Source organism: Fringilla coelebs (genome assembly GCF_963513975.1).
Source record: "Fringilla coelebs genome assembly, chromosome: 7".
Taxonomy (NCBI): Eukaryota; Metazoa; Chordata; class Aves; order Passeriformes; family Fringillidae; genus Fringilla; species Fringilla coelebs.
In genome coordinates this window covers 15,756,139-15,775,414 of record NC_140035.1, presented here as the reverse complement: position 1 = coordinate 15,775,414, position 19,276 = coordinate 15,756,139, and the positions used below count along the sequence as shown (strand labels likewise).

General features: G+C 57.1%; 3 protein-coding genes across 3 annotated transcripts in view; all 3 read left to right on the top strand.

The window, feature by feature from the left end:
- Positions 1-3: 3 nt before the first annotated feature.
- Positions 4-6,440, top strand: CNPPD1 (cyclin Pas1/PHO80 domain containing 1). The gene is made up of 8 exons (XM_084209542.1): positions 4-265; positions 449-551; positions 2,927-3,008; positions 3,560-3,680; positions 3,765-3,893; positions 4,062-4,123; positions 4,379-4,496; positions 4,991-6,440. The coding sequence occupies exons 1-8, from the start codon at positions 197-199 to the stop codon at positions 5,621-5,623; spliced, it is 1,317 nt and encodes a 438-aa protein (XP_084065668.1). The 5' UTR covers positions 4-196; the 3' UTR covers positions 5,624-6,440.
- A 936-nt stretch (positions 6,441-7,376) lies between these two features.
- SLC23A3 (solute carrier family 23 member 3) lies at positions 7,377-11,774 on the top strand. Its single transcript, XM_084209307.1, has 12 exons — positions 7,377-7,487; positions 7,761-7,921; positions 8,349-8,443; positions 8,780-8,853; positions 9,150-9,331; positions 9,484-9,607; positions 9,903-10,050; positions 10,132-10,385; positions 10,579-10,684; positions 10,759-10,926; positions 11,129-11,224; positions 11,392-11,774. The coding sequence occupies exons 1-12, from the start codon at positions 7,380-7,382 to the stop codon at positions 11,721-11,723; spliced, it is 1,848 nt and encodes a 615-aa protein (XP_084065433.1). The 5' UTR covers positions 7,377-7,379; the 3' UTR covers positions 11,724-11,774.
- Positions 11,775-13,415: 1,641 nt separating this feature from the next.
- Positions 13,416-19,276, top strand: part of NHEJ1 (non-homologous end joining factor 1) — a 41,348-nt gene continuing 35,487 nt past the window's right edge. Inside the window, exons 1-5 of the mRNA XM_084209171.1 lie at positions 13,416-13,480; positions 14,046-14,231; positions 15,089-15,298; positions 17,606-17,744; positions 19,205-19,263. Coding sequence (XP_084065297.1) covers positions 14,046-14,231; positions 15,089-15,298; positions 17,606-17,744; positions 19,205-19,263 — 594 coding nt within the window. The 5' untranslated portion in view covers positions 13,416-13,480. The remainder of the gene's footprint in view (positions 13,481-14,045; positions 14,232-15,088; positions 15,299-17,605; positions 17,745-19,204; positions 19,264-19,276) is intronic.

Genomic DNA, 19,276 nt, shown 5'->3' with positions numbered 1-19,276 from the left:
GACCGGCCGCGCCCCCGCGCCGGAACAGGAAGGGCGGAAGGGCGGGCGGTGGCGGTCAGGCTGGGAGCGGCTTTGAGGGCTCCGCTCCCGACACTGCACCGGGCCTCGGCCTCGGAGAGGACCGGCCCAGCGCCCTCAGAGCCGGCCCCGTATCGCCGGAGGGGATTTGTCAGCCCCCGCCCTGCGAGCGGGCAAGATGGAGCTAGACGAGCTGCTGCTGGACGAGGAGGGCGCCTTCTCCCTCAGTGGGTTCCAGGAGTTCACGGTGAGTGTCCGCCGCCCAGCCTGCTCGTAGCAGGCCCTCGGGGTGATTCTCCTCTCCCCCGCTCCCGGGGAGCCCCGTGTGGCCGCACGCCCCGGCCCGGTGTAACCCTGAGCTGGGTTGGGGTGGAAAGCGCGGTATGAGGAGCGCTCTGGGCCTTCCTCACGTTCCTCTGTGTGCCTTCAGTTCCTGCCCAGGCACCAGCAGCTGAGCGAGAGAGTGCGGAAGCGGCTCTATTATGGCTGGGACAAAGACTGCAGCCTGGATAATCTCTCCAGCCCTGTGGCAGGTGGGTTGCTGATTGTCCCCAGATGGTAATGCTGAGTCAAAGGGGTTGGAAGTAGCCCAAGAGGCCGAGACCAATAGGTCACCTGCTTCCTCCCCAGCGCCAAATCCCACCCCTGCCCAGCCTTTCCCACTCAGTACAACACAGCAGGGCAGGATGCCAGAGCCTCATGGTTTCTGTTCTCTGTTTTGTTGCCACGTCTGGTTGTTGCTGCATTTTTAACATCGTTATACTGGTGTATAAAGTCCTTTACATTGCTTATGAATTCCTTGGCAGAGCAGGTTGTGAACTTGTTCTTGCTCAGAGCTGTCTTAGATAATTGCTTGTGCTCTGCAAAACACTCGCGGCTTTGTTCAACTTCTAGTTGTGAGCAGCAAGGTGATAAGTTCTTGCTGTGTTTGTCTAGGTCACAGGTTTTTTTTGCCTGTCAATTCAGCAGTGTTTCGGGGAGCAGAAGGACAAGGCTGGGTTAAGGCTGAGGAGCTTGTGCAGGTGATGGTGTAGAGGAGTGGAAAAGGGCATGCACTGGTTTGCTAGACTTCATTGTGTAGAGTTCTCAGCATTTCCATGAGCTGCTTGCTAGGGAAACAGTCTGAAGTTGCCAGGAGGCTGTGTGTGATGTGCCTTGGTGAGGAGGAGTATGCTGGCCATGTGGTGCCAGGGCAGACCCAGGCTGAGTAGCCAGCTGCCTGGGCACTGCTGGCAGTCACGAGTTCCAACACAAGCAGTGTGAGGGAGGTTTGAGGCTGACATTACACCAGGCTGTGAGGTGGGACTGTTCCATGGATGAAAGTTCAAAGGGTACAGTCATGCAGGAAAATTGTTGGGGGGTATTAACTGTAAGGATTGCCTTGCACTCAGGAAATGCTGTGGTTCCAGCAGCTGGGGACAAAAGTGGCACATGGAGAATGTGTCCAGGGCTGATCTGCTTTTACAGTCTTCCTTCACTAGCTGCTTTCAAAAAATGGGGTCCAGGACTATGATATTTGTTTTGGTACACCTGTGTCATTGCTACATGGCAAGTTTATGGCACGGTTCACAAACAAGATAGAGGCTTGTTGGGAGAGTGGAATAGCAGGAAAAGGTCTTTGATATTGGAGGTTGGTTGCAGAAGGCAGTATGGGACTGGCTGAGGATAGAAGTTGAAATTGTTCCTTTGGAGACAGAAGAACAGTAACCACGCTCATTGTGCTATGCTGTGAGATGGGAAACTGATCAGCTGCTGTCCATTCCCTCTAGAACAGGACACTGCTGTGAGTTGGATTTGTGGGCTGAAGAATTTGGTTTCATATCAGGATGTGCCTGTAGGGATCCCTTGTGATGTTGGTACTGCCTTTGCGCTGGCACAGTGGTGGCCTGGAAGGGCAGAGAGAGCAGCAGCAGTGGGAGAGGCTGGGCACAGCCAGTGGGTGGCTGGAGCTGTATCTGCCTGGCTGCACGTCATAGTAGTGGTGTGGCCTGAATGGTGTAGGGAAGTTCCTCAGAGCAGTGTTTTCTGAGCTTGGTGACTGCTCTTTGGGCAAATCAGTCATGTTAGTACAGGCATTCTCTTAGTTGTTGGAGAGACATAGAAAGGAGGGACGCGGCAATGCTTCCCCTGGTAGCTGGAAATGCAAGGCTGCTGGGACGAACTCTGCTCTCAATGCTGTCAGCCAAGGGCCCAGAAACAAAATGAAGGTTCCTGTCTAAAACACTTCTTGCCTAGCATCACATTGTAGTGCTGCTTGGGATGCTCCAGCTGGTCCTGTTGTGTAGGGAAATGAGATGGGAGCTGCTGGAGCCCTCTGCCAGTATACGTCAGTGTCTGTGCTTGAGTGCTGAGGCACATCCCTGAGTGCAGGGAAAGCAGGCTGGGCTGCAGTTACACCATATCAGTGCTTTGGTAGCTGTTGGTGCCTTCAGGCTCCCGGTCACATGGATACCTCATACTCCATCATCTCAAGGTGGTGTAGGGTGAGCTGGATCCATGCTGATGAGATCTGGAGGGGGAAGATGCTGGTGGTTGGAGGGGAGCAAAGGACCATGAGGATGTGGTGTGACATCAGGCCCAAGAAGCAAGGAGGCCTCCAGAAGGGCTGTCTGAAGTCCTGCAGGATGAGCCTCTGCAGCTGACTGCTGGTGGTACCCTGTGACACAGACCTGCTGATCTGGCACTGCCGCAGGGCCTTGGTCACTCACATCCTCTTCCTGCTGTGATTTGCCTGCCCTGTGTGTTTGTTTGTTCCTCACTTGTCCTGACCTCTGATAAGGCCTCATAGTTTAAATTAAACTTGAAGGACTGAGCAAACACCAAGACCTGATGGGGTTGTAGGGAGAAGGGGAAAGGTGGGCATGGGCTGGACCACACTGGACTAACTCTTGGTGCTTTTCTGTCCTAGATATTGCTGTGGAGTTGCTGCAGAAAGTGGCTCCCAGTCCTATCCGCAGACTCCAGAAGAAATATGTGTCTCACGTATCTCGGTAAGAAGCAAAACCTGTCCCTTCATGTCCTGTGTCAGAACTTGGAGCTCTGGTCTTACCTGTGACTCACTTGTCTCCTGGGCCAGCCACTGGCTTTGTGCCTAGGCCTGATTAGTGTCAAAGAGAAGGTGGAGGCAGGGACGGCAGGTACAGTGACTTCCTGAGGCAGCCAGCTTCGAGTTTATCCTGCTCTCTGGGGTGCATGTGTGCTCTTGTTACTGGGAGTCTCTATGGCTGCATCTGCAGCTCCCTGGGTAACCAGATTTGAACCTGGAGTCTCCTCTTGGCAGCTGAGCCCTCGCAGCGTGCCTTGCTGCAGGCAGGGCTGCTCAGTTTGGAGCTGACTGTGCCTGGGAACAGTAACCAGGGCTTTCTGCTCTCTGCCCTGCATCCCTGGCACTTTCTGTTGCTGCAGCTCAGGACAACTGGCAAGGCTGTGATCTGTCTAATGATTTGCTAAACCTTCCTACTGTCTGCATGGGGAGGGAGCAGCCAAGTTGTGTCCTGGTGCCTGGGACATTTGTAGCATTGGCTCTTGTCCTGTCCTGCAGGGAAGCTTGCATCTCGCCCTGCTCTATGATGTTGGCCCTGGTTTACATTGAGAGACTCCGGCACCGGAACCCTGAATACCTCCAGCAGATCTCATCTTCAGACCTCTTCCTGATCTCCATGGTGAGCAGTGGGCAGGGGGGTAACTGGGCTGGCAGGAAGTGAGTGCACTGGAGGCTGAGATCCTATCCTTTGTGCTACTTTCAGATGGTTGCAAGTAAGTATCTGTATGATGAGGGTGAGGAAGAGGAGGTCTTCAATGACGAGTGGGGAGCGGCAGGAAAGGTGGATGTCCAGACTATGAACACACTGGAGATGAACTTCCTGAGCGCCATTGTAAGTGAAACTGTAACTGCTGCCAACTGTTTCACAGAGCAGGGGAAAAGAGACATCGAGGGGAGTCTGGATTTCTGTTTTTCTCTCACATGCTCCCATGGAGGGATAGAGAAAGATGTGTCTGGGTGCTGGGTGACCTGCACTGACCTTTAACTGCTGTCCCGGCAGGACTGGAGTCTCTACACAGATCCTCGGGAGCTGTTTGAAGTGCTGAGCTGGCTGGAAGGACGGTAGGTGTCTAGAGTGGGGTGATCCCTTTATCTGTATTGCAGCTTAGCTCTGCCCCTGCTTGGAGATAGCCTTGGTGCAGTGAAATGAGAGTTTGGGACACCTCTGAGTCTTAGCTAGGGTTTGTAACTCCCTTCTACAGAGCTTAAGCAGGGTCTTCTCTGAGCCTGCCAGGGCTGAAGCTGCTTTTGTGGGTAAGGTCCATATCATGTCCACCATTCCCTTTTTTCTTTTTTTTTTTTTTTTTTTTCTTGCAGTGTGGCTGAAAAACAGGGCATGTGGCGTGGCTGGTTCACCTACACAGATCTGTGTGTCCTCATGGAGCAGTCCATGTGGCAGCATGTGCTGGGCCAGTTTTACCAGCAAGTGGTGAAGGTAAGGGCAGCTAATTGCAAGAACATGGGACCCAGCAGGCTGTGGATTTGGAGCAGGACCCTCTTTTCCACTGAGAACAGCACCTTGGCTTATTTTCTGTTGAAAAGGGAAGCTGTCAGAAGATGCTGATTTGCAGCTGCACCGCCTGAGGCACTGCAGCCTGATGCTGGGTAGTGTGCCCTGTGCCAGACCACAGCCCCATAAGTCATGATGCAAGGACATGGAGGCAACTGGGTACCAGCTAGGGTTTTGAACAAGAACTCTTGGCTTTTAGCTGGGGCATTTTGGTTTGTGATATTTAGGCCCAGCTTTGGCAAGCAGGCTGTGTGCTGCCCACCGTTAGCAGTGTGGCTGCCTGCTCTCAGCATGCAGCCCTGGAGCTGGTGATGCTTTTTCCTGTCACGCCTGCTGGGTTGATTGTGGCCATGCTGCATCGTGCCTGGCAGGGGTGCTGCTGCTGGGGGTATCTGGGCTAACATTTGGCTTCTCCCTAGCTGGCCTGCCTCCTGGGCGTGGTGTACCTGACAGGCTTCGCAGCCATCTTCGCCTCCATCACCGTGGTGCACCGGTCTGTGTGCATAAGGAGTGTCAGCACTGCAACCTCCCGGCCTGTGCTGTTTCCCGAGGAGGGGAGGTGCCAGATGGATGCCCAGCCAGCCCCAGCCCCTGGCCAACCCCAGCCCGAGCTGCCCAATGTCTCCTCAGCCAGCTGCGCCCGTTGCTTGGGGGAGAACAAGACAACCAAGGAGCCACATCGTGGAGGTGTCACAGCAACTGCACTCTACCTGTGGAGCAGTGTGATGACGGCCCTGTCCTACCCAAAGGCGCCTGATCTAGCCCAACACAGGCACCTCCCACAAGGTCTTTTCCGGAAAGTGCCCACTGCCTGTGAGAGATCCAACCGTACCACCCCCACCACAGCCCCCAGCCAGCCTGGCCCTTTTGGACTCGCCGTGCTCCCGGCTCCTCCGGTGCTGCACTGCCATGCTTGCTCAGCCACTGCAGGCCCCACATGGGATGCAGCCCCCAACCGTGAGGACTGGCTGGACCCCCTGGGGCTGAAGCAGTGCTTCTTGCATACTGCAATGGATCTCAGTAGAATCAAGAGCTTCATTTTTCCCAGCTAAGAATATAGGACAGCAGGCCCTTTCCCCTTCCCTTCTAGTGTGGCACAACTCACTTCCTTGCACTTCTGGGACCCCTGATCCCTGGAACTGCATGGGGCTGAAGGCCCCTGCAGTACTTTCAAACCAGCACTTGTGTCCCCCCATGTAGTGCAGGGATGTTCTTCACTTGGGGCTGCTGGGACAGGTTGGCATAGAGCTGGCTTACTGGGCTGGGAACTTAATAGCTGGAGGGTAAATATGGGTTGCCTTTGGCCTGGGGTGCTTGTGCAAAGGGGGTATTGTACCTCTTCCTGTAGTGAGTGGTGTTGGACAGAGGTGGCATATGGGATGTTGGAGGCTGGGACTGTGTGTGCAGGGTGGGGGGGCTAAGGCAGTGACCCCAGTGGGAAGGTGGGGTGCCTGGGGTACCAGAGAGGAGGTTGAAGGAGGTGGGAGTGAGCTGGCTGGTCATAGCTGTTTTTACATTTGGGCGCTGTAAGGCCACTTGGAATTTGCAAGAGTGGCACCAAGCAGGCACCCCAATGTGGCTGTGCCCCGCTGGGCTTGGTGGGGATGAGATGTGGTTAGGGCTGAACTTCCTTATCCTTCTTGTGTTGGGTGTTTTGAATCTGGGGTGCTCTGTGACCCCATCCCAAACCCCACCTGTCCGTGTCTGTGAGAAAATAGTGCCTGACTGCTCCTCAGAGTGGGAAGAAGGCACCTTGTCTTGCTGACCAGGCCAGCTCATCATGCCCCTTCTTTTTACTGTGGATTTTACACCTGTTTTTCACTCTTTTGTAGATGCAAATCTCTTCCAATAAAAGTAGTTCTTGCTGTGTGCCTGCCTCATCCTGCTGAGCTGCTCTATGCTGGCAGCATGCCTGCCCCAGAGCAGAGCCCTGTCCATGCAGCTGTGCCTGCTCCTGAAGCTGCTATGCTCCAGGACAAGCCCTAGGTGCTCCCATTGAGCCCAGGAGACCTGCAAGGCCCGTCCTGCAGTCTCTCCTGACAGGAAGGGATATCAGGTCTGGTGCAGGCTGGGACAACAGGAGAGAGGAGGATCACCATCCTTGGGAATGTGGGGAATGCATGTTCTCTTCACTGCTCTTTGCTCTCCAAAGCTTTACCTGTTAATGAGTGAGCCTTGAGCAGCACGGGCTTGACCAGGTCACTGACACTGCCACCTCTGCCCTGTGACAAAAACATGAGCATCCCTTTTCAGCCAAGCAAGCAGCTCCTGTCCCTGGCATCCTTGTCCAGTGGCACATCTGTAGGCAGGATTCAGTGCTCTCCTAGGAGAATGGGGGATATACTAGACCCCCACTAGAGACCAGACTGGACCAGGAGCACAGCAGGTGCCCCTGCAGATGCTGGAGCAAAACAAACATGAGCAGAGCATACTGAAGCTGGAGGATGCTGCTGGTGGGAGTAGTCTAAGCACATGGAGGAAGAGGTGTCAAGGCTGTGACCTACCCAACGCTTGCCCACAGAGGTAGTGATAGGACTCAGGCTGTTGGTAGTTGGCATTGTAATAGTGTCTGATGGCCTGCTTGTGGCTGCCTGTCACCTGGCCCTCATGGTGACAAACCAAGGTGACACTTACATTCCTGGCCACAAAGGCAGATAACTAATCAACTCAAGTTAATGGCTAACCCTGGGGCAGCTCCTGCAGAAGGTGGAAGTTCAGCCATGTGAGGATTTGGGAGGAGCTCTTGGGGGCGGGAGCCTGCCCATCCTCTGCTCTGAAAACTGGGAGCAGTGTGGGGAAGGCAGCAGCATGAATGGGGGCCGTGGCAGAGCACCTGGATCCGGGAGCCCCATGCTCACATCCTGCTCCTCCCAGAAGATGTGCTCCTGGATGATGAGCTGCTGCTTAGCCCTTCAGGTAAAGGGGGGAACACAGTGAGCAGCCAGAGAGATGGGATGATGAGTAGAGAGCTGTGATCTTATCTTCTCAGATTGCACGGCAGGGGCTCCATCCTGCCAGGCAAAGGGTGTGTAGGGCTCTGGTCAGTGTGGCTGGGAGAGGAGTGGGCAGTAGTGGGTGCTACCCAGGCAGTGTCAGTGGTCATCCATCCTCTCAAGGGGCCTGGGCATGGGGAGCTGCAGCTCTGGGTGATGCAAGGAGTTGTGACTGCTCCATCTCTTCCCTGCACAGCACCTGGCTGTGCAGACCTCCTTGCTCTGCATCTTCCACCTCCTCCTGCTGCCCACCCTGCCTCAGGAGCCACCTCATGCTCAGACCACCAGCAAGCTGCTGGCACGAAGCCTCTTTGCCTGCGGCATCTCCACAGTGCTGCAGACCACCCTGGGGAGCCGGTGAGCAAGGGAAGTGGGAAGGGGCACAAGGAAAACCTCTTTGTGCTACATCTCTGCACAGTTGTGAAAGATGTCTCCTCCCTCTCACACACACCTATAGGAAAACTTTCCCTCTAGCTCCACACTGCCTTGCTCCAACACCATACACAGCTCCTTCGCACCATCTGCCATCCTTCAGACCTGCTGCCCATACAAGCTGCGTATGGGACTCAGCAAAGCCTCTGACATCTGCATCCACTCCATGTGCCATCACTTGGGATGTAGTAGGGCACATGTAGAATATGGGGTAACCTCCTGCCACTTTGGGGTTCTTATCTGCTTGCTTCCCTTCCCACCCCTCTTCCTCTGGCAGCCTGGGCTTCTGAAGAAGCCCTGTTCCCTTCCCTGTCCTTCCTCCCTAATGTGCCGTTGTTGTCCCCTTCCTCAGGTTGCCGCTGGTTCAAATCCCATCCTTTGAGTACTTGGTCCCTGCCATGGTGCTGAGCTCCCACCTGTCCCCTGGTGCCAGCACAGACAGGAATGGTAAGCACAGCCCTGGAGCCTGTGTCCCTTGGGGCCTGGGCCGTGCTGGTGCCAGGGGAACGGCAATGACGAGGTGCCTGGTAGATGGAGTAGGGATGAGGGGTAGCAAGGGGTCCTGCCTGCGGGCCCTTCTGGTGATGGTGTACAGCACTCTACTCACTCCTGAGTGCACTTGCAATGTATCTGGTCACTTCCCCAGGGCCAGGGCTTATGGGGATGGAGACGCTGGCACACTTCCCCTTCTGTAGCCAGCAGTCACCTTACTGCATCCTCTTGGACCCAGCTCCAGGAGCCCAGGATCCAAGCGTACCCTACCCCTCCAAAATTCCCTTCCAGGCACAGCCATGGCCAGTACATGCCTTGTACCCCATTGCAGAGACACAGGGAGCTGGGCTGACTCACTGCAAGAGGTGGGTGCTCCTGTGCTGGAATGGGGGTCTCTATCCCTCTCCATCAGCTTTCTACTTGTCACCCATATCCCTGTACCCCCAGTCTCTTTTCCTGGGATTTGCCATGAGGACAGTTGCAAAGGCAAAGGGGATCATGATGCATGTCCACATATATGTTTCTCTGTGCTTGGGGTGAGCAGAGCACATTAAACAAGTGCTTGTTCCCAGCTGCTGGGGCAGTGGGAATGTGGCCAAGGGGAGGTGTTGGACTGCTCTCCATGTACCCTGCCCCACAGGCCCATCCTTTCCTCTTACAGATCTCTGGAGCAGTGCTGATCTCTGGGCTGATTCAGTTGGTGCTGGGAGTGTCTGGCGTGTGTGGGTGGGCAGCGCGGCACTGCGGGCCCATGGTCCTGGCCCCCAGCCTCTCCATCATCGGGCTGTCCGCATACAAGGAAGCTGCTTTCTTCTGCTCCACTAACTGGGGAGTAGCACTGCTGTATGTGAGCCCAGGGACTGCAGCGGTGGGCAGCTCCTGGGCCTTCTTTTACCAGCAGGACAGGGATGGGGCACCCCCGCAGTGCACGGTGCACTTTTGGGGCCCCATCACTGACTGTGATGCTGTGTGGTGACACATGCTCACTCTCCTAGGCTCATGCTCCTTGCTGTCACCTTCTCCCAACACCTGCGGTCCTGCCGCCTGCCCTTCTGTGCCTGGCCCCATGCCTGGGAGGGCTCCACAGAGTATTCAGCTCCCACCCTGCGCACATTCTCGGTACTGTGGTTTGTCTTCTCTCTTCACTGTCACCAGGCTTCTCTCTCCAAGCCTGGCTCTTTGGTGTGGGGTTAGGTGAGACCTAGAGCACAGGCAGGCATGAAAAGCTCTGGTGCAGCTCCCAGAACATGGATGCTTCTGGGGAAGTGCTGGGGACCTAGGGAGTGTTGGAGCAGAACAGCTTGGGATGCTTCCTGCAGGGGTAAGGGGAGATGTGGCAGGACAAGGATGGGGTGCTAGCCAGGGCAGGCAGGGGAGGAGGGTCCCCTGATGAGGGTTCCCTTCTGCCTTGCAGGTACTGCTCCCATTTGCTGGTGTCTGCATTGTCTGTGCCATCCTCAGCTACTTCCACATTCCCTGGGAATCACTGGATGTGACCATGGCACAGCTGTCCTGGGCCAACGGCACCTCCAATGCCCCTTGGATCCGCATCCCCTATGCAGGTGGGGGGCAGCAGGGTTGAGTGCAGACAATCCAGGTTTGGACAGGATTTCTATCACCTGTCCCTCTTCCCTCTGCTGCAGGGGTGTGGAGGTGGCCGCTGCTCACCCCCCGGGCGCTGGCAGTGGGCATTGCCATGGCCATCGGCTGTAGCATGAACTCTCTGGGCTGCTACGTGCTGTGCGGGAGGCTGCTGCGAGTCCCCCGGCTACCCCCTCACGCCTGTAACCGGGGGCTCTGCATGGAGGGGTTGGGCAGCCTCCTGGCAGGACTGCTGGGCACGGCAGGGGGCACGGCCTCCAGCATTGCAAACACCTGTGCCACTGGCTTCACACAGGTATGCCAAAGTAGGGGGAAATGGCAGGGTTGGCACAGGATGGGGAGGCAGTTGAGCAGGTGTGCAGGACTTGTAATTGCCAGGCTGTCACCGAGCCAGCGCTGGGAAAGGGCAGGTGTGTGTAGCAGAAGGGGGTGGGAGACAGAGCGGGAGTGATGCTACCCCTCCTCACTTTCCTGCTCTTCTTTCCCAGGCTGGCTCTCGCCGCTCGGTGCAAGTAAGCGCCCTGCTGTGCATGGTGCTGGGCCTCTCGCCGAGGCTGGCAGGGCTCCTCACCCATATCCCACTGGCAGTTCACGGTGGGTACCCTGCCCTGCCCCTTGCTGCAGTGCCTGCAGCTTGCCTGGCACCTCCTGACTCCTGCCCCTCACAGGAGGGGTGCTTTGTGTAACCTACGCGGTGGCTGTGGGCACGGGGATCTCCTACTTCCAGTACACAGACATTGACTCAGGGAGGAACATCTTCATTGTTGGCTTTGCCATGTTCATGGCACTGCTGGTACCGCGCTGGTTCGGCACGGCTCTGGCTCCCCTGGTCACAGGTATGAGCGACATTCCCCAGGCAAGGCAAAGCCTTGAGTCCCATGGCATGGTGACCACACATCTCCAGTGTTCTGGGAGCCTGGGTCAGCTCATGGCAGTGGGCAGCTACCTCTTCAATCCCTGATTCTGCCATGGCTGCTCATGCCCCTTTTCCCTGGCTGGGCTGGGACCTCCTGGCTGATTCTGGCACTGTCCCTGCAGGCTGGGTGCCACTGGACCTCCTCTTCCTCTCCCTGCTTATGGTCCCTGTCTTCTTAACTGGCTTCTTGTCGTTTTTTCTGGAGAACACGGTCTCAGGTGAGGGGCAGGCCTAGGTGCTCTGCGTATCCCCTGCTCTGAGGACTGGGTCTGTCCATGGGGCAAACCACCACCTCTGCCTCCAGGCAGTCCTACTCAGGGTGCTGGGGCTGGTGTGGGTTAGGAGGAAAGGGCTCCCATTTCACTGCCTACCTTCCTGCTTGCAGGAACACTGGAGGAACGAGGGCTGCTTTCTGAGCAGCCATGGAAAGCCAGAGCTGGAGACTGTCACCTCCATGGAGAGAGAGGGGAAGCCAGCCAAGCATATAAGCTCCCTGCTGGGCTAAGGAGGCTGCTGCCATCTTCGTGCAGAGCCTTTCCGTGCTGCTTCCTCTGCCCGAGGAGTGAGGAAGAGGAGGAGGGCAGCTGTGCCACTGAGGAGGGGACTGCTGACCCAGGGGAAGGGACACACCTGCTCCCCAAACCCAGCTCTGGGGAGCTGGAGCCAGCAATAAGGCCAAGCCAGACAGACATGCCTGCATGGCACACTGTGGCCTGACCCTGTCATCTGGGGGTGCCTTGTGTGAAAACACGGCTGTGCTCTCAAGGCAGCTTGTGAGCCACTTTGCTTCTCATTTCTGAAGCCCTTGAGGACTGAGCTTCCACCCTCCTAACACAAACCTAATTTCCCTGCTTGAGAGCGAGATATAAAAACCTTCAACCAACTTTGCCTTTTCCAGGGGTTTTCTTCCCAGATGGGATTTACCTAGGGGCTCACCTGTTGTGCTGAGGACTGTGACAGGAGGGCAGGGCCACCTGGTGCCACTGCAGCTGAGGCTGTGGGTACCTGTAAAATCTACCATCACCCTGTGGACATGACATGGGGAGGGTTCAGTGCTTTGGCCAGCCCCAAAGGACTGTCACTGTGGCTATGCTCACCTGCTGGCACTGTGCTCAGGAACGACTGGCTGTCCTTCTCCTCCCTACTGTGTCGCAGTTGTGTCTATGGCCTCTCGATGCCCATGGCACCAGGTATATACCGATGCTCTGGCGTTCCAGGATGCTCCAGGCTGGGAGTGCAACTCAGCTCAGTTTCCCCAAAAATGAACACCCTTTCACCTACAGTCAGATAGTCCCAGTAGTGCTCACCATATAAATACCCACTAGACATTGCTCTCATGACTACACTAGCCAATAGTGGATTTCCCTGAAGACCATCTCCCTCCACCTGGTCCCAAGGTGAAACACCTGAAGGTGGATGCAGGGTGGGAGGGATGAGGTGGCACTGTGTGTGCTGATCCCTAGGTGTGAGCTTTCTCCAGCTCACTGCGACCCCCACAGCTGTACACAGCAGGATAATGCCCAGCTCATCCTCATCCAACCAGCACCCCCACCTGACCTTACATTTCAGCTGTGCCCGAAGTCCAGCTGGGTCCTGCACTCCAAACCCAATCATGCAAGCTAGTCTGTCCTGCACTGCAAAGTCCTTGCCTATTCCCATGTTCCCTGACACCCTGTCAGGATGCAAACCCTGTGCGATGGCCATGCATCAGGAGCAGTTTGTGGGCCCAGCCTGGATAGCCTCAATGCACAGCGTGCTGGTGGGGGATCACAGTCAGAGAATGTGTGATGAGGTTTGGAAATCAGTGCCTGGGGTTAGGGTGGACCTCAGTGTGGTGGGAACTGGGGTGTGTGGCGTGCCCAGCTGGCACAACGCTGCTCTGTGCCCAGGCATGGGGACAGAGGCACCTGCAGCCCCAGCTCCGCAGGGCTCACTGGGCTGCAGCAGCCGAGTCCCCGCACCCCCGGCAGGGTAGCGGGGCGGGTGCGTGCCCTGGCCGTGCCTGCCCCGGCACCCTGGGGCTGAGGAATAGACCTGGGGCCAAGGAACAGGAAGAGCTCCGCGCTGCCGCTGCCTCTCCGGCTGTACAGCGCCCTGTACCCAGCTGCGCACTTTGTGCCAGGATATTTCGCAGCAGCGCAAGCGCAGAATAAAATCCTAAAGCATTTCGGTCCCCGTCAGCATCTCGGCCGTGGCACCCGCTGCGGCAACCGCGGCCGTTCTAGAGGGACAGCCAGCTCGGTTCGCTGTCCTTATGAGCAGGCAAGAGAACACGAGCGCGCTCCCGCGGGCTGAGAGGGAGGGATGGCAGTTCCCGGAGCGCAGGGAGCCGCACATCCCGGCGTGCCCCGGCCCCGCACGCCGCGGAAGAGGGCAGCATGCCGGGAGTCGTAGTCTGCCCTCGCCTCCGGCCCGGCGCCGCTCGCAAGCCCGAGCCTCTGCATCCCCTGGCCGCCGGCTCCTCCTGCCCCCGGGTAATGCTGCGGCTCCGCAGAGCCCGAGGCCTGCGGGCAGCCGTGATCGCTGGGTCCCCGAATGTTTTGGGAGGCGTGGAGCCCGTCCCAGGGAGGAGCGGGAAGCAGCAGTGTCTGCCGGCACCCTGCCGGTGTCACTGCCGGCAGGGCTCGCCTGGAGCGCAGGGATGGGATGCCCCAGCAGGAGGAGGGTGCAGCACCCAGCTCCCCTCCCGGAGCCGGCGGGGCACCCTAAATGCTCATTTGGGCGTAGAGATCTTGCCGTGTTAGCGCCAGCAAACAGCGGATAACCCGGGGAGGCAGCAGTTCCACTGCCTTGTGCCGGCTGGTGCATCTGGGGCGCTTATTGTGAGCTGCGGCTGGACCTGCCCTGCAGCAAGCTCCCAAAACACAAGCCCCAGGCTGCTGCTTGCGTGTGTGTGACCAGAGCTGGCTGAGTATCCTCACTTCTGTGCTGTCAGGTCACAAATGGGCCAGCCGGGACTGAGGGTCCCTGTGAGGCCACCCCAGGGACCAGCTCTTCCTGGGTGGAGGTTGAGGCAGAGACCTGGTTGCTCTCTTGCAGATGGAGGGATCCGAGGAGCTGGAAAGCAGCCTCCTGACCCAGCCCTGGGCTTCTGTTTGCTTTGGCGAGTCCACTTTTCTTGCCAAAGTGTGCTTCAAGGATACTGGCTATATCCTGCTGATCTCTGACCTCAGCAGTGTCTGGTACGAGAGTGCAGACACCGAGGCTGTGGGACAAAGGTCCAAGGTGAGTATCTGAAGAGGCTGGGGCCTCTTTTTCTCTTCCCAGCAGCTGACATTCCAGCATAAATTGCTCGGTGACACAATGGCTGTTGGGTCTGACAGGGCTCGAGTGCAAATACCCAATCTGGGAAGTCCCTGTGCGGCTCTGCCCAAGCCCTGTCACCCCCCTTGGCCAAGCACCCTTCTCCTCTGAGAGTGGGCCACGCTGTTCAGCGTGCCTGGGGCAGCCAGGTGGGTCTGCATACAGAGGCTGGCACAGTCTCTTCACTTGTGGGCTGGATGGGCGGCTGGTTTCCCCAGGGTCAATGTACTAAAGAGGAGCTGGAAACAAGGCTGCCTTCTACTCATGACAGAGAGATTCTGTTCACATTCATAGCTAGTAGTCTCTCATGAGGCATCCTGTCAGCTTGGCCCCCAAAAATGCATGGAGCTGTGCCTCATCTCCTCAGCCCATGTGCCCAGGCCCTCATGTGCCATTTGAATGGCATGTCACTGTGTCATATAATGCTGAGTAGCTGGTGGCAGGAGGGATGGCCAGATGGCTGCAGCCATCCCCAGCTCTGGCAGATTGTCCTGCTGTGGGCTCTCAGCCAGGCTGTGGTGCTTGTGGTGGCATGCAGAACAGATGTGCTATTGCAGACTGTTGCAGACTGTTGCCCATCCTGGACTGGCAGGATAGGGGAATCTTCCCAGCATGGCTGGCTTGGGAGAATAAGTGAGGAATGTCATGTCAGCTGGAGCCAAGGGCCAGGGATGGCTTTTTGCTGTGGAACATGCAGTAGTTTGATTCCTTTGATGCTGGGATTTCTGCTGTTTTTTCCCCAGTGCTGTGCTGTGCCCCCTAACCTTGCTTTTTCCCAGGAGCTGAACAAGCGGCTGACTGTCCACGTGTCCTCCTTCCTGAACCACTTGTGCAACTTGATGTGTCCCTTGCTGGCAGGGCAGCCAGGTGCCACCACTGCCTTCTCCTGCCACTGCTCTCCCAGTGGCCTCAGGCTGCATGTGAAAAGCGAGCTGTCAGGACTGCCCTTCTACTGGGACTTCCACTGCTGCCCGGCTCCCTTGGAGATGGTGAGCAAAGCTGCAGAGAGTTCAGGGAGGGGAGTGGCCAAAATTAAGGATTTTTTCCTTAGCCTTAGAGGCTTTTGAGTAGTCTCGAGCCACTGCTGGGGCATATGTGAAATGTCCTCGTGAGAGCCCATCTAGAATTCTGCATCCAAATATGAGGTGCTTGGCACAAGAAAAACAGTGACATGTTAGAGGGGTCCAGAGGAGAGTCACAAAGATGATAAGAGGGCTGGAACTCCTCTCCTATAAAGACAGGTTGCAAGAGGTGGGATTGTTTGGCATGGAGAAGAGAAAGCTCTGGAGACACCTCATTGCAGCCTTCCAGTACTTGAAGAGGGCTTATTAAAAAGAGGGAGAACAGCTTTTTACATGGGCAGATTGTGATAGGACAAGGGGAAATGTTTTTCAACTATAAGAGGAGACATTTAGATTTGCTGCTAGGAAAAAAGTCTTTTTTATGAGGGTGATGAGGCACTGGAACAGGTTGCCCAGAGAAGTTATGGATGTTCCAGTCCTGAAAGTGTTCAAGATCAGGTTGGATGGGGCTTTGAGCAGCCTGATCTAGTGAGTTATATAAAAAATCCCTTCCAAAGCAAACCTTTAGATAATTTTGCGTCCAGTGTGGGCGATGCCCTGCCAGCACTCTGCAGAGCAGAGTGATGCTGTTCTCTTTGGGAGCAAGCCATGAAGCGGGACACAGAGCAGCGGGTACCCCCAAATGGCCCGCAGGTGGTCTGTCATGACGGGCGGAATTGTAGCGGATTCTCCCCGCTTTTAAGGGTTTGCTCTTTCCCGGGGCTGCCCGGCGTGTTGCGTTTGCAGAGGCAGCCCCTGCGGACCCCTGCAGGTGGGGCTCCCCCGGGCCCTGCGTCCCTGCGCGCACAAGAGGGCGCCCGGCACCCGCGAACCGCCCGGTGAGCCCGGCCCGGGCCGGCGCTGCGGCCCCGCCGCCGGCGGGAGGCAGCGCCCCGCAGCCCCGGAGCCCCGCTCCCGCCGGCTCCCGCTGCCGGCCGCGGTTCCTCTGCCCCCCTACGGCTGTGCTTGGGCAGGGACGGGGGACAGCCGGGCTCCCCAGCTGCTGCGGGGGCTGTTCTCAGCGTCAGGGTTGAGCTGGGGAGCAGGTAATCGTGGTCCTGGCTTGGCTTACCCCAGGAGCTTGATGTCCCTCCTCGGGCAAGACGCACAGAGGCTGAGCTGAGGAGGTGCTAAGCCCCTGTTCCCGGCTGCTCCTCTACGTTATCTTGGACACACACTGGATCTCTGCAAGACATCACGGAGGTGGGAAGCAGCTGGGGTGCTGGGTGTGGCTGGTGTGGATGCAGCGATGGGGATCAACTCTGCCCCAGCCAGGGGCTTGAGGAGGGCATAGAGCCTACCTGGCTTGGCCCATCCCACCTGCAGATGGTGCGCTCCAAGTGCTCCAGTGGGTGATGGCCATCACCTCTGGGCTCATATATGGGGGTGGGCAAAGCACAGAGCCCACTGTGGGCTTGCCATAGGAGCGAGAATGCTTCAGGACCAATGCTGGGTTTGCTGTCCTCTCACCCATAGACTCAGCCTGGCCATAGAAACAAGGGGCAGAGTAGGTTGGGAGATCTCAAATACCCTTCCAGAGACTGAAGGAGGTGATAGGAGAGAGGCTGCTTTGTGTGCCTGCTGGGCCAGGATGGCCCAACTGGGCCCCAAGACAGAGGACATGCCCAGGGCTCTGCATGGGGCTTGTGTGGTGTAAGCTTAGAGGGTATACTGGTGAGCTGCAATGGGGAGCATGCACAAGTCCTGCATGTTGAGATCTCTTTTGGTTTTCATGTTACTTCCCTGGGAGTGTCTCTCCTGTTCATCAACCCACAGTTTGACACCTTGGATCTTTCTGGTTTTTCACCCAGCCATGACTGTTTCCTGCATAGGAAACGTGCCATGAGGTGTGCAGAGCCATGGGGAGGGTCTGGGTGGCACATGGGGGGCTCTCTGTTTCCTGTTGCACCCCAGGTAGTGGGTGGAGCACTGCCTATCCCTGCACTCTGTTTCCATCGGGCTCTCCCACCTAAGCTCTCCCCTGCTGCAGCTTCAGCTGTGAAAGGATGGAGCTGGGATGGAGGGATGTGTCCCACAGCATCTGGCCTGCCTTCTCCCAGCTCACATCTTTTAACCATTTCCCGCTGGATATGGGTGAGATGTAAGGTATTTTGTGGAGCCCTCTGTGACCTGGGCTGCAGCTCTTGCTAGGACCTTGCTGGGTGCCCTGCTTTGACCACTCTGTGTGCCTTCCTGCACCTGGACCTTTCCTAGAGCACCCCTCCTCTGTTGTAGGTGTCCCGTCACCTTGTGCGGCCCCTGATTCAGATGAACCTGGCGCTGCAGTGCCAGGTGCGGGAGCTGATTTCCCTGCTGCTGCAGAAGGATGCTGAAATTGAAGATTACAGGGAGAGCGGGGCCACTCTCAGCAGAGGTGAGGAGGGATGCCTGGGGCAGGGAGCAAATTTCCTCCTTAGCACTGGGCTGGCGTGCTTTGCTCCCTCTGGCTCGTACCCAGCCTGGCTTGTGTTTCATGTTTAGCTAAGCCAGCAGCACAACAGTAGCCAGAAGGCTGGGAGCAGCCTCTGGGGTGAGCTGGGGGAGGAGCAGCCTTTGACCGATAGCTGTAGGAGTTGGGGAGTCGCCAAGGGGCTCTCCACGACTCTGAGAGCACCTGGCTGGTCCCCAGGAGCCAGCGGGGAAGCCTCAAGGGCTGGCCCTGCAGTGGTGTCAGGCTCCCTTCCCAAGTGCAGTAGCTCACTGAGTGCTTGGAGAACACCCAGGGGCTCCGGGCTCTCCCACATGTGGGAAGTGCAGCTGAGCTCATGGGCCCTCCTCCAGTGCCCAGCCCACTTTGCCATCGGGGTGATGGGCAGACAGTATCCCCCTCGGGTAGGGCATGGGGCAGGGGGAGCCACCTCGGGGGGTGGTTTGTTCCCCACCTATGGAGGTTGGCTGGGCACTGTTTTTTGGGTCATCCCTTGCTACTGCCATGCTTTGTCCTGCTGCCACAGGTGATACCTGCAGGAACATGGTGCCCTGAGCATGCAGAGACTAGTGGGGGTCAGCCCGGGCTTGTGTATCACATCCAGGAAGATATTGTGGTCCAGACCCTGTCCCATGACTGGTGCCCCACCAGAGGAGCCTGGATCTGCCCTGTAGGTGCACTAGAGGTGCATTGGCCAGCTGCACTTCCCTCTATCCTGCTGCATGCAATCTCTGCAGGGCTTGGAGCAGCCTGGACAACCTGTCTTGGGTCCAGGGACTGATGCTGGTGAGCAGCTGGCCTCTCTTGTCCCTTACTTGGTGCAGGGCAGAAAGCTGGGAGGAAGCATTGCACCCTAGTGGCTGAACAAATCCAGCCAGCTGCTTCTCCAGTCCACATCTTAGCAACAATGTGGAAAAACTAGTGTTTTGGGCAAGGTGCAGAGCAGAATATAATAGGGGTTTGTCCCTGTCCTGCAAGAGGAAGACACATGCTGGCTCACCCCTTCATATGAGCAGCCGGACAAGCAGTGCCCTGTTCCACAGACTCAGACAGCTTGTTCCAGCTGGAAGGTCTGGGAATGGTGTTGAGCATGTCCTGCCACAGTTCCCTACTCCTCAATGCGGAGTGCTGGGACAAGTCTGGATCAACTATTGGCTCTGCCTGGCTGCTGTCTGCTTCAGCAGGCTCAACCATGCTTTTCCAACTTCCTTGTGCTCCTTGCACGTTCTGCTAACTAGGTGATGTGTCCCTAGCCCAAGAGGCCTGCTGGTGTTTCCTGCTGATTCTGGGAAGAGTGTGCTGGAGTTTTTCCTCTGCAGCATCCTCACCCCATGGTCAGGGAAAGGGGAAGCTGGGGTGGGAGGTCTGGCCAAGCCTGCCCAGGCTGATCCCTCTCTCCCTTGCAGACCGCCTGCGGACAGAGCCCTTCCAGGAGGAGACGTTTCAGCAGAACTTTGTGGCTGAGGTAAGGAACGGTG

Coding starts and splice junctions, on each gene's coding strand:
- CNPPD1 (XM_084209542.1), top strand. CDS start 197: ATGGAGCTAGACGAGCTGCTGCTGGACGAGGAGGGCGCCTTCTCCCTC. Junction 3,009..3,559: donor TATGTGTCTCACGTATCTCG/GTAAGAAGCAAA, acceptor CCTGTCCTGCAG/GGAAGCTTGCATCTCGCCCT. Junction 4,497..4,990: donor TTTACCAGCAAGTGGTGAAG/GTAAGGGCAGCT, acceptor GCTTCTCCCTAG/CTGGCCTGCCTCCTGGGCGT.
- SLC23A3 (XM_084209307.1), top strand. CDS start 7,380: ATGAATGGGGGCCGTGGCAGAGCACCTGGATCCGGGAGCCCCATGCTC. Junction 7,488..7,760: donor GCTGCTGCTTAGCCCTTCAG/GTAAAGGGGGGA, acceptor TTCCCTGCACAG/CACCTGGCTGTGCAGACCTC. Junction 10,685..10,758: donor TATCCCACTGGCAGTTCACG/GTGGGTACCCTG, acceptor TGCCCCTCACAG/GAGGGGTGCTTTGTGTAACC.